The sequence below is a fragment of the Marmota flaviventris genome, chromosome 5, assembly GCF_047511675.1.
Source record: "Marmota flaviventris isolate mMarFla1 chromosome 5, mMarFla1.hap1, whole genome shotgun sequence".
Taxonomy (NCBI): Eukaryota; Metazoa; Chordata; class Mammalia; order Rodentia; family Sciuridae; genus Marmota; species Marmota flaviventris.
This window is the reverse complement of record NC_092502.1, coordinates 114,630,811-114,647,209: the sequence shown is the minus strand read 5'-3', so window position 1 is coordinate 114,647,209 and position 16,399 is coordinate 114,630,811. Positions and strand designations below refer to the sequence as shown.

Here is a 16,399-nt window from a genome sequence, read left to right as displayed (position 1 = left end):
GGTACCAGGTTGTTTTCTTCATATGCTTTCATATGTTTTCAACATATGCCTTTTCAGTTTCAAGATATTTGATTTCTCAATTTTGTGTTTTTTCTGTTCTGAAGTTTAAAACCACAAATCAAATTATTTCTTGCCATTGGTCACTTGTGTGGTTGTTTATTTAGTATGTCCAATGATGCTTTGGCATGCCATTATTTAGACACCTAGAATAGTCTCCTTGGATACCATTTTTTTTTAAAGTTGGGATATCATTTTTCTTTACTTTCATATTAATTATAAATACAGAGTACCAGGAAATGGTTTTTATTCTAATAATAACACACATGGTAAACAGGAACTAAAGTGCTATTCATTGATATCAAATTAATTTAAATGATTTCAAAAATTTCAAAAAAATACCAAAATCAATGATATTGAAGAAGGGGGAAGAGCCTAATATATGCTTCGATTTGGGAGCCACAAAACTGGCTTATGAGTGTATTTAAAATACTGTGTGTCTTTAGGCTTTGTCTTTCCTTCTTCCCAGTCTTTTGAGTGACCTGGCTCAGGGAAGAGATGGGGCAGAGGGCAGAGGCACACATCTTGCCAGGCTGAGTCCAGCCAATGCAGCTGCTAGTCTGGGCATGAGAGTGGGCGGCCACCTGTGGCTCCCAGAACAGCTGTTTGGTCCAGGGCCAGCCAAAGTCCCATCCTTGCGTGGAGGCAGGAGGTCAGATGGGCGGCCAGTACATTCTGGCATAGGCTAAAAGAACACCTGGTTCTACTCTGAGGACCCACCACAGAAGGTCAGAGAATGTACTTGCTAGCGGCAACCTGATGGCCCAAGTTTTCAAGTCCCAGTGGCCCTGCTGAGACTGAAACAGAGAGAAACCCACCTCCTTCCTCACAGCTTATCCTGAAGCCAACCTGGGAATCATTCTGCTCCAGTTATGTTGAAATAGGTCAGTTAGGCCTATGTCAATGGCAATGGTGTGGGGGACTGTAGGACAGGGAAGGGCTCTAGGATTTACCACAGGGTGGTGCAGGGGAGGCCAGATGCCCCCAGCTGTAAGTGCTTGGCTGTTGATGGCTTTGCAGACATCCTTCATCCTAGATTGGCTCTGACCTTCCTTTCTTTCTCTTCCCACAAACTCGTAACTACATGCTTAGAAACCACTTTGGGTCTTCACTTGTAATTTTGTCCTCAGACACTGGAATTTCCAAACTAAGCACCACCACTTACCAAGGCAGGCACCCAAAGTGCACCCTTCCCTGATCCCTGAGGCCCATACAGGACCTTGGGCCCATTGTTTCCCAGGAAGGAGTAACTCATTTCTTCTGGCCAGGTGAGTTAGCTTCTCTTTGACAGAGGAGCGTCCTTTCCCATTTCCTGACTCAAATGCAGATCAGGAAACTTCCTCTCTGTGTACCAAAGAGGTGACTTTCCTCTCACTGTCTCTGGGACACTTAGTAACTGACTCACCTTCTCTGAGCCTTGGTTTAGATCCTTGTAAATGGGATTGATGGTATCATTCTCCTGGCTTTATTGAAACCCATCCAATGAGAACATATAGTAAGCACCTAGTGCAGGACCTGGGAACTCAGCAAACATTAGTCCTATTAAGGAATGACCATGTCTGATGTCACTTTCCAGATACAGAGCCCCACAACTGTCCTGGAGTGGCTCTAGACTGGGACTTCCTGTTGCTACCTTTGTTTGTGATTTCAGGGACCCCATCTCACAAGTGCTATACTGCCAGAAGCAATTCTGAAATGAGCACAGCACTGTGGGCCCATAAAGTAACCTTCTACCCATTACTGCCCTTGCTGGGGCACAGACCAGGCCTCTCCCAGAATCACATCAGCTTTTAGTGGGTAGAAGCCACCTCATGTTGACCTGAGGTGCTCTGACTTCCGGGAGGCTTACAGATGCAGGATAACTTGCCCCCTTCTATGTGAAAACTCTCTGCAAGGTATGGTATCCAAGCCAAGATTTTAGAAGAGACCTCTTGATGGATTTTCAGAACTTTTAAAGTGTGGGCAATGGAATTTCACTGTTAGGCATGATGTTCTGTGCCTGAGGTAAATGGAATATTCAGGATACACAATTCCTGGAGCCAGGCATATCAGGTAGTACCTATCTATCAGGGACTAACTGGCCTTGTGTAACACAAGGTGTCCTTATGGTGAAGGCATGACATTGTCATGGAAATTAGTCTCACCATCCATGCAGTTCAAACCTTTCAGCGGGTTACGGAGGAGCTGGTATCCATCCCCCACAAGACCACAAGCATGATGGTGGCTTCCCCTACAGAGGGGAGCCAGCTCTCAAACCACAGTTCCATTTCTGTCCTCAGACATTGTCTGTGAATGAAATGAGGGGTAAGAATCTCAAAATAAACTTCTGAGATAGAGAAAAGGCCATTTTTCCTTTTAGGCTTGAGGTTTTGACGTCTGAAGTACAAAACTATTGTAAACAGCTGTTCTTTTTTTAAAAAATAGTTTTTAGTTGTAGATGAACACAATACCTTTATTTTCTTTATTTATTTTTATGTGGTGCTGAGTATTGAACCTAGAGCCTCGTACGTGCAAGGTAAGCGCTGTACCACTGAGCCACAATCCCAGCCCAACAGCTATTCTTTTAATCATGTTAGTTTAGTCCACACATTCTGATAATAGGAATGAGACAAAATTTCAAACACAGCTTATCTATCACTTTTTATCCAGTGACTGATCTTTTTCTTCTTCCTGTGACTTCTTATTTAGAATTTTCCAATTTTCCTGGGCTAAGACTTTTATTCTTTTCCCCTTGAATTATATTTCTTTTCCCCTTCTTTCAATTTTATCCCAATCATGCAAATTCATATATTTCTGTTACTAAGCTCAACACCTCATCTTTTTCCTAATTTGCTAGGAAAAACACCTGGACTTTTGGAGCATAAAGGTTTAAGGATGCTCCCTGGGGAGTGGTGGAATCTCCATGGAGTGCAGATTGTCTTTGGATCTGCACCCTAAACAGAATAGTATCCTTTAGATATTGGAAACAGGCATTTAATTGGAAGCTTGAAAGCAATGGTAGATGAAAAGGTAGACTCCAATCTGGGGGTTCTAGGTTCTAGCAACCCATTTTTATTAGTATTACCCCTCCCAAACCTCCAGCAGATCTACCTTTTTTGAAGGCAGTGGGTGGTTTAAATGGTTGTTAACTTTGATCTCATTAACTGAGTATTTAATAATACTTTAGCTACTTGGGGCTCCCAGGATGACCTGGGGGAAAACCTTTCTAAGACTATCTAATCATCTCATTTGGCTTCACCTCATTTACTTTATTGTATAAATAAGGGGGGAGTAGACTAAAGCACCCATCATGCTTAGACATTCTATATCTTCTTACTGATGAAGTTGTCACTATAAAAGTACTCAAATAGCTAAGCGTGCAGGAAGGTCACTTTCACGTTACAAAGTTTTTCTGAATTATAATACAGTTTTGCATAATATAGTGTCTCTTGACTCAGCAAAAACTAAGCCATTGGTTCATCTTCCACCTAAGAGGAAATGTCTGAAGGCAGAAAAAGGTGCCCTTCGTATTTCTATGCTTCCCATGAATCTGAATAAAAAAACTTCACATGTGGATTCATTGTTCATCACCCTTTCCACAATGAAATGTCTTGTATTTTCTCTATCACTGAAGAATTTACATGGAAGGCAAAGGAGGGAGGACAGAGTTTTGCACCCAGTGAATGGAGGTGTGTGGCAGAGGACACTCTGGACTTCCTCTTCTAGCCCCAGAATAGCTGGCTATAGAGTGGGGGCGGGGGATGTAGCTCCACCAGAAATCCTGAACCCATTGCCTTCAGATAGCACTGAAATGAGCTTATATAGGTGCAATCCTTGGGAAGGGTAATAAGATACAGCAAATCATCTCAATCCAGGACACACCTGGATAATCCAGATGATGGGGGTGTGACATCCCAAGGGATAGACTCTTTCTACTCCCAGTTTAACATGAGCTTTTCAGGGAACAGACAACTTCCATCTGAATCATTCTTACAAGCTGAATTTTTATTTTTTCTAAATTATCTATGTTAAAAAAAAAAATCTGTGCCTGGTGTGGAATTCACTCCATCAAGGGTTACAATGACTTTCATTTTCATTACAAGCAGGAGAATGAATGAAGGACAAGTGTTAGGAAACATGGCAATAAATTAGAATATAATTTACAAAAGCAAAAAAAGTAACAGTGTACCACATTAATACTGAGTATAAAATAATAAGCAACAACTAATCACAATAATACAAAGGTAATTTCATTCTGTATTATTAAGGATACCTATGTGACATTCACTCAAATAAAAAAGTTCCTAATGAAATGGACTATTTGAAAGTCATACATATTTCCAGGGCTTTAATTTTGGGGGGTACATTTACCTTTCCTTTATTGGTAGGCCTTCATACCAGTGGCAGACACTGCCCCCACCTGTGGGGTACCAGTTTCCATGGGGTTCCTTAAGTAGTCTATATCTGCACTACTTTTAGAATCTGCCATGGTGGCCCAGCCTTCACCACTGACAATCCCATTGCTATTATTTAGGAATAGAGCTTCATATAGCCACATGGGTGGCTCCAGAGTAGCAGCGATATTCTAATGTGCTGTGGAACATGGTTTTCTTTTTAACACTTGCTCAGGTTTAAATTCAGGGCCTATCTGAAAATGTTTAACCCTATTGTATCTCTGCTAGGTTCCTCTTGAGGGCGATGTGATAATGCCCCGGGGAGCATCTTGACCTTAGAGCTGTAGTACACCCAAGAGGGAATGAGGCTGCCCTCCTCTTCTAGCTCCAGTCATAGTGCTGCACAGTGCTCGTTTCCAGGTGAGGTAAAAATATAGCGTTCACTCAGTAATGTAAGTTAGCCTTTTGAAACAAAACTGTGAGCTGCTATTTGTGTGTTGGTGAAAATCAGATGTGAATAATAAAACTGTGCCTAAACTGCCACAGAAACCATTTACTCTATTTTCCTTATTTCACCAGGGCACATTAGCACCAAGTTAACTGTTCTTTGAAAGGCGCCAAGGGATTAATTCAGTGCTAGGAGCACCCTGTCCAGGGGCTGCTTTCCCTTCATCATTGGCTAAGATGGCACTTGGGCTGGTCCTCTAAAGGCAGCATAGATAGGGCCTTGGTAATTTGTCTTATATCACAAATAGTTCTCTCTCTGGAAAACTCAGGGATGGGAACTGATTATTGAGAGAGAAGCAGGTAACAAGATATGATGGTTATGACTAAGCATGAAAAAACATTCCGTGCCAACTGTCCACAGCAAACCCAGAAGCTTAGGATGGCTTAGGAAGCTTAGGATGGTGTCTGAGTTTCTCTTTCAGAAAAAAAAAAAAGAACCATTTACCTTAGGTCATGGTATACATGGTAAGCCAATGTGTAGTTTCAGAGCCAGTGACAGACATAAGTGAAGCACGTTCTTCCACTGCAAATATCTTTACAAAGTAACCATTAAGTGTTGAGTTTTAGGTACTGGTGTTTGCAGGGTGTCCACACGTGTAAAACAAAGGAGTGTGCTGGACACAAAGCACATTCATCAAGAACCTGCTACAAGCTACGAGTGTTCAAGTACAAAATAATAATATAAACAAGTACCCTTTTAAAAAAAATCTAGCTATTGAGTCTTTTGATGAGCAGGATGTGAAACTTGAAGATAGGTAAGATATGAGCTAGTCATTTTAATTTAGTTGAATGTGATTCTAGAATTTGACTTGCCCAGAAACTGGGTTTCACATTTAATTGCCATTCAGAGTATTCATAAAAATATAAAATACTTGATTGAGTGACTGTTAAAATTATGCTTTATGATCGCTAGCCTTCATGAGTTTTTCTTCTTTGGTTGTTATCCTTTGCCTACTTTAAAACTCACAGAAATAGCACATTTATGTGCACCACACGTATCTATTCACACACTCAAAAGTACCCATACACATACACACACACACATGTATATGCACACGCTTGCTCTCATATAAATAAATGCCCTTCTACCATATCACAGAAGGGATATCTGGAACCCATTGTAATTGTCAGCTAATTGCAAAAGGGTCTGCCTGGTTGTGACCGAGCCAGTCTATCTCTTGCATGGCATCATCTCAGTAAGCTCAACATGCGCGCAACAGTCCAACAGGGCCAGAAGCTGTTCTGTGGCTGGTAAGGATGTAAACACAGTGAGTTGGGGTGACTTAGATAAGAAGTAAGGCATCCTGCGAGATGGCAGCAAAGGGACTGGTCTCCACCATACCCCAGGTCTGGCTTCTGCACAAAACTGAAATGTTTTTCTCTTAAAGTTTTAATGGAAATCTCAGCTTCACTCGCACAAGGGCAAGTTGGCCACAGTCTTTAGCACTGAATTTATAGACTTGCACAGCTGCAGTAACTGATGCACTGCTTTAAACTAAGTCCCTCATTGTTCAGTTTAATATAGTTTTATATATGGCTCACAGCAGTGTTCAGAATGGGGGATTATTCCTAAGGAAATTAAGTGGAATGAAGAATAATAATACAAACTTTCATTACTTTTGATTTATAATTGCTCCTTAAATTACAGTTCAAAGCCCATTTTATAATTTAAATTGTGGTGCTGTTGTAGTGAGATAAAGTATAGTACATATTTTTAAGGTATGACTTAAGAATTCTGAATCTTCTTTACTTCTGTAGTTGACCAAGTCATAACAGCTACATTTTAAACAGTTTTAAATACAAATGGATTCAGTGTCATTGCTAAGTCCATAATAAAAATTATCTTAATGGTCCAAGGAGGTAAACAGGCTATTGGATTTACTCGAAAGAACACAAACGTTCCACAGTAAGCAAGTCTCCCTGTGTTGTTTGGATCTCTCCAATCTGGCATTCCCTCCTAACACCGTGTCCAGCACTTTGGATCAATAAATCCCACTTCACAGAAGTTAAAATAATATTGAAATCCTGTCAGCTAGGGCTGACCAGTGGTTACGTTTTCCACAGGGTAATGCTTTTGCAAGGACATCAATCCTCTTCCTCTGGGTGGCTCTTTTTGATGGATGCATTTCCAAGATGAAATGACAAGGCTCTCTCTCTCTCTCTCTCTCTCTGGCTTTCCATGGGTCAGTGTCCTTGGCAGGTCTTACAACACATCTGTCTGAAGTATGCTCGACTGCAGAACTTGAACTTCAGCACCAGTGGGCAATAAGCCACTTTGTTCACATCTTTGCACTCTAACAAATGGGGGAAGAAAATGGAAAACAATTAGAGGCACATAAACAAGTACATAAACAAGCCAATGCGCCTGAATGTTCAGCAAGGACCCCTCTGGGCCAATCCACCGTGGCTTCCACATCCATGTGGCTTTTGTTTTTGTTTTTAAGTGTACTCTGTCTGGTACAGCCTACCAGAAACATTCTTTTGATATATTTTAACACAATTTGAAAAAAAAAATGTTTGCAAGGCTTTTCTTCCAGACTTTTATAAGTATGGTGCATGCCCACTGTGTCTTGAAAGAATTACCATTTGTTGGGATAAGTGATCACTTTAGACAGCTTGGAAACATGAGTCATTTTTCTTACAGCGCTTTTATTGCTTCTTTCTCAAGGGTTATTTTATTCAATAGTGCGAGGTTATCCAAAATCAAACATGAGTTGCATTGTTTGATACCAAAGTACACATGTCTCAAAAGAATCTCTGCATCTGTGGGGCATGGGGACGGGCTTGAGTGAATGAAAAGGATTGCTGACAGTGGCCTAGATTCAGCAACTACACTAGACAAAGAGGAAAGCTTTGAGAGGTTGGCCTCAAATGGCAGCAGTCTGCGGGTTATGGAAACATGGAGAAATGTCTTTTTTTAATTTGGAAGTGAGACATGGCCTTCTTTTTTCCTATGTGTGTTTTCGCCTCAGTGCTAGAATTGCCACAGTTGCAGTCTGCAGTTCTTGCAGCCAGAAGGTGAATAAATGATTCTTTCCCTATCTCCCCTTGAGGCTGGTTGCAAAGGAGGAACTAGGGGGCCAGTGCAGAGAAAGGGACACAGGCCTTTGATTATCAGCAGCTGCCTCCTGACCCCTACCACCAATATGACCCCATCGCTGCCAATATGATATTCTCCTCCAGTATTCTGATCACTTCTACCTGGGGATTTTAAAGTGCTTTGTCAATCTAGTAATTAAATTTTCATATGCCACCCAGAACCAAAGTTCCACTCTCATTTTTCCAGGTGGTTATACTGAAATGTCCTGGGTAAAAGCGCTTAAGGTTATTAGAGCTCAGATAGGGCACTGGGTGAAGTTCAGGGCGACAGAACCGTTCTGTTGGTTCTTGTTGTTGTTCCTACTCCAGAAATCCACTAAAAAGTCTAAGAGATCTAATACCTGGTACATGAGAATCACATGATCAACATGAGAAATAAAATGCAAAGAAATTGGACCATTTCCAATTATTATAAAGAAAACTAAGGAAATAATCTTACTGCTCTCACTTTAAACCCTCTTTCAGTGAAAGCATTAACATTCAAAACTGGAACCCCCACATCCTCTAAAAACATAAGCTCTGCCACCAACAAATTCCCTTATACTCAAGATTTGGTTTACAAAGAGAATAATATTTAGAAATTTGAACAGAAACTTTTCATACTAGGATTCTCAGTAAATTTAACTTTCGGCTGAAAGAAAGTAGAAGGGGCATAAACAACTTGTTTAAACTTTGCACTTAAGAGGTGGGGGGAAGAAATCTCATGATATTTGGTGAATCATTTGTGAATTTGAGGTGAAAAGACTTCCACATGTTTTAATATGGAAGTCACTTGGTATTTTTTTGTTTGTTTTTATTTTCTTCTCAAACTAGTGATGACCAGAAAAAAGCGACCAAAAAAGTTTAGACTAATATTTTTGTATGGAAAATTTCATTTTTCACTGTTTTCAGGAGTAACACATTGTTAAGGTAAGATAATTACTAAAATGTAAGAAAAGCTGAGTGTATTCCTGTTGACACAAGTCACTCATCTTGAAATCCAAATCATAGTCCTACTGGGGCAGCCCCCCTCCCATTTTGAAGCAGGGATTGCTGCTTAACATACAAAATAAACTTTAGCTTTGACCTTCTTTGCCAAAATATAAAAATGATTTAGTTGATAAACAGATAGAAGAGGACTGGTTGTTTTAATAGTACAAGGAAATAAAATGAGAAGCCAAACTGCCTGGATTTAATCCTAGCTTTACCGTTTACAAACTTTATGACTCTGAGGAAATCACTTAACCTCTCTGTGCCTAAGTTTTCTCATCTATACCAGAGGAATGACATGAGTACTCACTATAACATGTGCAGTGACGTAAATATCCTTACCTACATCCACCAGAGCCATGGCTGGTGTGAGGGAAGTACTCGTTAGGTACTGAGTTGCTCCTACTATCATTATTAGTCATTAGTGTCTCTTCTTGTCTGACAAAGGGGAAAAAGCACAGAGCTACACTCTAACTCAGTGAGAATGTAATATCTGCTTCACTTCTGAGAAAATTCTGTCTGTTCTAAAACACAGTTCAGTTTAAAACCAAAACAAAAAGGAGTATTTCCTGGGTTACAACTTTACTGGGACATTCATAACCCCATTTTTGGAAGAGTTGCTGCATCAGGAAAATTCTGGGTTAAGTAAAATACAAGCAAATTCACATATTTTCTTTTAGATTTAGACTTTGGTAACTGATAAAATAATGCATAATAAGTAAAATAGAATATTTGTTTTTTAAACATTGTTTAGTTGTAAATGAACATAATATCTTTATTTTACTTATTTATTTATATGTGGTGCTGAGGATCGAACTCAGTGCCTCATACATGCTAAGTAAGCATCCTACCACTTGAGCCACAACCTCAGGCCCAATAGAATATTTGTAAATTGCTTTTCCCTCTACCTACACATCCACCCACTCATTCAGTCTATTACAAATATAAACAGTAGATTATTTCTTCCATAGGTGAGTGCTGGAAGTTAGGCTACTCTGTGTGCAGAAGAAGCCCAGAGAATAGTCCTTTAAATCAGGAGCTATCTAGCATGGAGTGGGCTGAGGTTAGGCCAGGGTGTCCCTCTCTAAACTCCCCAACTCCCTTGAAAACCCATAAGTTTTCAACTCTACATTGGACAATGGGACTTAATGGATTAAATTAGTTCCCAAATAATTTGTTTGGAAGCAGGAAGGCATTTGGGTCCTGGCTGCAGGATCAAGCTCAGGAAGCCAGGGGCTGCTTACGTGCATCTCCTGATTGGCCTTTGGCAGCAGCACAACACAGCAGTGAGAGCCAAGAGGTCTACTGACAGGTGGGCCCAGGGATGGATTCCAGCACTGCCCTTTTATAATGTTTGTTCTTCACCCAATTATTTCACCACTCTAAATCTCAGATATCCAATCTCTAAAATGAAGATCTCGATAAGGCCTGCTCAAGGGTGCTGTAAGGCTTGTACCAGGTAATGCACACGATAAAAAGCACATGCCATGCCACCTGGCTCAGAGGGAGTGCTCAGTTCACTCCCAATGCCAGAACGCCTGCTGCTGAAAACAGCACTCATGTATTATTTCTCTTATGATCCCTGTCCAAATGAATACAGGCTCCCAGGAAGGCATACACAGAAGCAAATTAACAGAAAGCTATTAAACAGGGAGCAGGTAAATCCTCACAGGGGCAGGAGTAAAGACCTAGGGAAGAGCCAGGTTTCTGCCAAGACTCAGACAAAGAGCCCTGATGACACATTAGTGTGGAGACACCTGTGCTGTATGAAGACATTCAGCCTTGGTGGGTGCAGGGACTCCCAAGAAGGGCTGTGTTGAAGACTCAGTTCTCCTTCTTGTTTTTGCCTTCTAGGAATAGTCCTGACTAGAAAAATGAGTTCATTACAAAACTTTGGTTTGATGGAAATCTAGTTAGCCATGACTGGTGTTTGATTCTCTCAGTCTTTCAATGTCACAAGAGCTTGATTTGGTAAAAACAGCACTAAAACTTAGAATTTATCAAGCAATTTTATGTAGTTTTATATTTAATCCTTTTAAGTATATAAAATGTCAGATTTACATAGACAGCAAAACTTAGGCTCAAGGTTATGAAACTCAAGCTGTGTCACACAGCTGAGAACAGTTTAAGACATGGGATAAGAATTCAGATTTGTTTAATTGCCAAGCCACTCTTATTTTGGCAGCATTCTTGACATACAAGTGCAAAATGTCTCTGTGTCTATGACCACAGACCCTTGACTGACAATGACTGTAGACCCTTGACTGACACCACTGGTGAGTCGATGTCTGGGGTTTCCTCAGTCTTTTGTTTTTGGAGAGTTTGCTCTGTCTCCTTAGAGAAGGGAAAGAAATGTTTTTTAAAAAGCTTTCTAGGTTACAATCATTTAGAATCTGCATTAGCTCTTCCTATTCTTCTTCACTATATCTTTCTCTTCAAATTTTGTAAAATTTGAGTAAAAAAAAAACGACTTTAGATATTTAAAAATCCCATTATTATAGAAAACTGAATGTTATCTTCAAAATATTAGTCCCAGACTTAAGTTATTATTATTATCATCATCATCATCATCATATCATATCATATCACCATCATCATCATCATACTGGGGAATGAACTGAGCTATGTCTCCCACTTTTGATTATTTATTTTGAGACAGGGTTTCTCTGAGTTGGTGAAGCTGGCCTCCAACTTGCCATCCTCCTGCCCCAGCCTCCAAAATCACTGGGATTTTAGGTGTATGGCAAAGTGTCCAGTTTACCAGGTTTAAAATATATTGGTACAATCAACCTATGGCTACTTTTAGCTTAGCTAGAAAGGATGGATTTGTTGGGACAACTCACTGACAGGTTGCTGATGCAGCCGTGGGGCCTGAATTAATTCATTCGTCTGCCTTATCCCCAAACTCATTAAAATTATGAAATAATCTTTTTCTTCTTCTCTTGAGCCAATACCCAATACAACCTACTTTTATGAAAAAAATCATTCTGAAAAAGTTGTACATAAATTAAATCACATTTTTTATTGACATTAAAACAACAGAAATGTTCTGTTTTAATGATCTTCAGTTGGCATTGACTTCTAATACTTAAAAGATCTTAAAATTTAAAGTTTCTCTATTCCCAAGTACATAATCTGCAAACAGATAATGTTAGAAAATATATTAGGAATAATTTTTTAATTTAAGAATTTTTAAAAAACTTTAAAACTGGTAGTATCCTCTGTAGTTGTGAGGGCTTCACACATGCTGGGCAAGAGCTGCACATTCACTACAACCCCAGTCATCTATTGCTTTTTAAATAGTAGAATCTGAGCCTGCAGAGTCACAGATTCTAAGATGAAGGAATCTGCTTTTCTCTTCTACTATCATCATGTACCAGCTAAGTACTCTCCTGGGAGGAGAATGATAACGACACTCTTTCTACCTATTTTGTCTTTAGGATGTTGGAAGAATGAGAGGTCCTCATTGTGTGTTTCTGGAAACATTTTGTAGAGCTAACTAGTCTCTTCTCTTTTTACACTCCACCCCACCCCTGAAAAAAGTACCACTTTATCCAAGGCCAGAGAATTCTGGTGAGAATGTTAAATGGCAATTTATGGAGTATTCCCAAATTCTCTCTTAGGGAAACTTGGGAACACATCAAGGATTTAAAGCTAACCCCTCTGCTCTGCAATGTGAACTAGATTCATTATTATAACCTTAGGTAACTTGGCACACGTGCTGGAGAGGTTCTTGTTGGTGATCTGGGTATGGGTAGAGTTGAATGATAAAATTAGACAACCTGTTGCACAGGCAACACATGAGTCTACTTATCACTGATGTTCCAATGAGCTTCTCCCCATGTGATTTGCATTAATCTTTCAAAACACTGACCTAAAAGACTCGCTAAACAGAGGCTTAAGAATTTAGGATGCAATTAGATTCAGATTCATTGTGACTTTGAAGGCTTGATTTGGTCCAACTCCTAAAATGGAATGATCTTACATTTATTTCATCAAACTTTGCAAAGCTTCCCTAATTGTATCATTCGAGTGAGTTGGGATACCCAGAGACAGATTCCTCCATGACCATGTTGGACCATTCAGCATCTCTCTTTGTAGAATGCATATACTCTGTGCCTGTAAACATGTATGAGATCCAGAAGAACATAGTAGGTGGAGTTGTGAATTAAACATATAAGGTCCATCTTTTGGATTAAAAAAAAGTGCAAACAGCCATGCATTTTACAAACTGCCCTTGGTAATGTAGAGCCTGGTGAGAAATGAGAAGGTAGAAGATGTGCTCGTGCTGTGTGGGAGTTGGGCTAGGAGATGTGTACTCAGTGTGCTCCTCCCGATAAAATATACTTCAGTCCTTGACAGTTTATATATGCAGAATAGAAAAGGAGGACATAACAAATCTCTCCTGGGACATATTCATTACAATGGGAGCAGGCCACCTACTTCTTTTTGTCCTTGAAGAAAGGTGACAACAACTATTGAATTTTATTCTGATTTCATGTTACCACAGATTAAACCATTCCTTCTACCTTCGCTTTCTTAGTTTTCTAAAAACCAGTCTTATTCCCTGGATGCCACCCACATTCTGGGTGGTATAATCCCAGCCCAGATCCAGGTTCCCTCCAAGTCAGACAGCCAGGAATGTGAACCTAAATGCTAAGTGGATTATGAGTGCTTTGAAGTGGCAAAAAAATAAATTGGCCTTCCTCACCTCCTCGAAATCAAAGTCTTCCAAGTGAACTTTACCATTCCTTCCACTGATTTTAATACATCAATCAGCTTCCACATAAAAACCTAAATTCAGTAGCTATTTTGTTCAGGGATCTTGTTAGGAGATTTGTGAGTTGTCTAGGCTTTCCCAGAGATGTTTACTTGAGGGAGATCGAGATCCATCACTGTTAGACATCTCAGGCTGGTAAACCAATGTACAGAAACCACTCCTTTCCTGGGTTGGTTACCAGCTCATGGCACACCGTGAATCATGACCTGGCAGCAATAAATACTAGATGACAGAGTGCCTTGTGCTATTGAGAAGCACATATAAACTACAAGGAAACTTGAAACTGCATGAACAATGAATAAAATGGCATTTTGGTGAATTTCAGATGAGCTTGAGTAGGCTAGTCCCAGCTGCTCTAAGTACTTTTTTAAAAAGATTATTCTTAGAATTTCAAATACAGTGATACCCAGTGTGTCTACAATTCACTCTGAGCAGTAGTGTAGTGTTACCCTCCTCAGTGGCAGTCTGTCAAGATTGTGCCTATAATGCTCTAACCTTTCACCAAAAGCTTGCAGAAACAAAACACTAAAATAGATGTTGAACACAGTGACCTGTGTCTCCCTTCTTTCTCCTACAATTTGCCTCTCACTATTTTAATTTCTAGATGCCCTACTGCCGATTCTCTCTACTATCTTTGGTTGTGTTAACTTCTTTCCCTTTCTTCAATCTCTCTCTCCATGTATTTTATTATTTTAAACATCTGCACATACCTGTCCTCAGGAATGCCCCTCATCCCAGAGGCTCCTCGGTGAACTGTTTTGTACCTTTGTACCTTCCAGTGCCCAGCTCAACTCCTCTTCTCAGTGATCCTCCTGTTGAATACACCCTCCTCCGTGCATTCACTCAGGGGAGCTTCTCGCTACCTCTATTAAAAATACTGCTCATACTGTTATAATTATTTGTCTGCACATTCCCACCCTTACTAAGCTATACTCCCTAGGACTGAGACATTGTTTGTTGTATTCCTTTCAAAAATTTCAGGGCCTGGCACACAGTAAGTATGTTTGCTAAGTAAATTAACCAGTGGTTGGGTAAATGGAGCATATTACTTAAAAACTATCACCTTGAGAGATGAATATACCTGTGATAAAATAAGTTTAGTGAAATGTTAATATTCAAACCTAGATGGTGAGTGTTCATTGTAAAATTCTTTCAACTTGGCTATATATTTGAATTTTTAAAATTATTTTCATAAAAATAATGAGCATGGGGGGCATTATCTAAACCTTGGTAGTTCAATCAATTCTCACAATTCGATCTGTGGCTCATTTGATCCACAGAAACCCATCGAAAGACTGTATTTGGGATCCCAAGCAATCTCCCCTAGATCTTACAGCACCATCTTGAGGTGGAGCTAAACTGGCCATTTAGCAGCCTCCCACTGAGCACCCTAGGAACCTGACTTGGCTGGGTGAAGGGTCCTTTCCCGTTCTCATGCACCAAATTTCCTCCACTAGAAGATGTTCTCTCCAACTTTCTCTTATTAAGAGGCATTTCTTCTCTCTCTGATCTGATCCCCACAAACCATACCAGACCACTCCTACATTATTTTCATGCAAGAGCCTCTGCTCTTTTGAGATCCATGGTATCTGCCAATTCCATTTCTCAGTGGATTACAACTTGGGATTCAGCTCAAATGTTTTATCCACTTTTCCTGGGGTATGCCCTGGGTTTCTCCAACTACATGTTACAGCTGGCCCACAGACCCCTTAGTCTATGAAGCTTATCTTGGTACAAAAGGTTAAAGTCATGGTCCTCCATTTGAGCATCCTTTAGCACTTGTGAAAACTGCTTCATATAACACATTCTGACTTCCATTATTAAAATGTGTTTTGTGTGTGTGTGTGTGTGTGTGTGTGTGCAGTATTAGAGATAGAACCCAGAGTCAGGGATATGGACCCTGGGCAAATGCTCTACCACCAAAATTTATCACCAGCCCCTTTTAAATTTTTTTTTTAAAAATTAAACATTTTTTTTTAACTTAAACATTTGCCCTTAATGACTATACATTTACAAATGTATTTAAATTTTCCATAAGGAATAGCAGAGTCTGGCCACAGAAAACATTCAATAATTAGCTGCTGATTAAATGAAGAAATAGTTTTATGTATTTAAAGCATTCCACATATGCTTTTGGGAAGTTAAAAAGAACACAAAACAAGTCATGACAGAAATATTGTTTTTACCCTAAATCTAATTTTATGAAAGAGATGGATCCTCTTTCTTTTAAATGAGTCAACACTTTAGGTAATAACAGTTCTAGCATTAGTCATACTTTGCAGGATTAATAATTTCCTAAAAATTTCCTCCTTTACTGAGAAGTCTGAAAATATTGTCTTAACTGCTTACTTCAGATTAATGTTAATAAAAAATGATTTAGCCCAACAGATGAAGTGACTACTTGGTGTTTCTCCAAAGAATCTAAGAAACTCCAGATTAACACCTACCAATTTTAAGAGAATTTCTTCATGGCAGAAATAAGTGTAGTTGCAAATGATATTCTGCCCACTCTGAAAACAGTATTATATCTTTAGTTAGAAAGCTTATAATTACTCATAATAGAGACTCTTTTTGGACAAATTACTAAAATTGCCTAAAGTGAAATTATAAATAT

The 16,399-nt window shown here is 39.6% G+C and overlaps 1 protein-coding gene across 1 annotated transcript in view; it reads right to left on the bottom strand.

Annotated features, from left to right (window-relative positions):
- Nucleotides 1–6,798: 6,798 nt before the first annotated feature.
- Adamts6 (ADAM metallopeptidase with thrombospondin type 1 motif 6) overlaps nt 6,799–16,399 on the bottom strand; it is a 293,953-nt gene continuing 284,352 nt past the window's right edge. Inside the window, exon 25 of the mRNA XM_027951608.2 lies at nt 6,799–7,231. Coding sequence (XP_027807409.2) covers nt 7,122–7,231 — 110 coding nt within the window. The 3' untranslated portion in view covers nt 6,799–7,121. The remainder of the gene's footprint in view (nt 7,232–16,399) is intronic.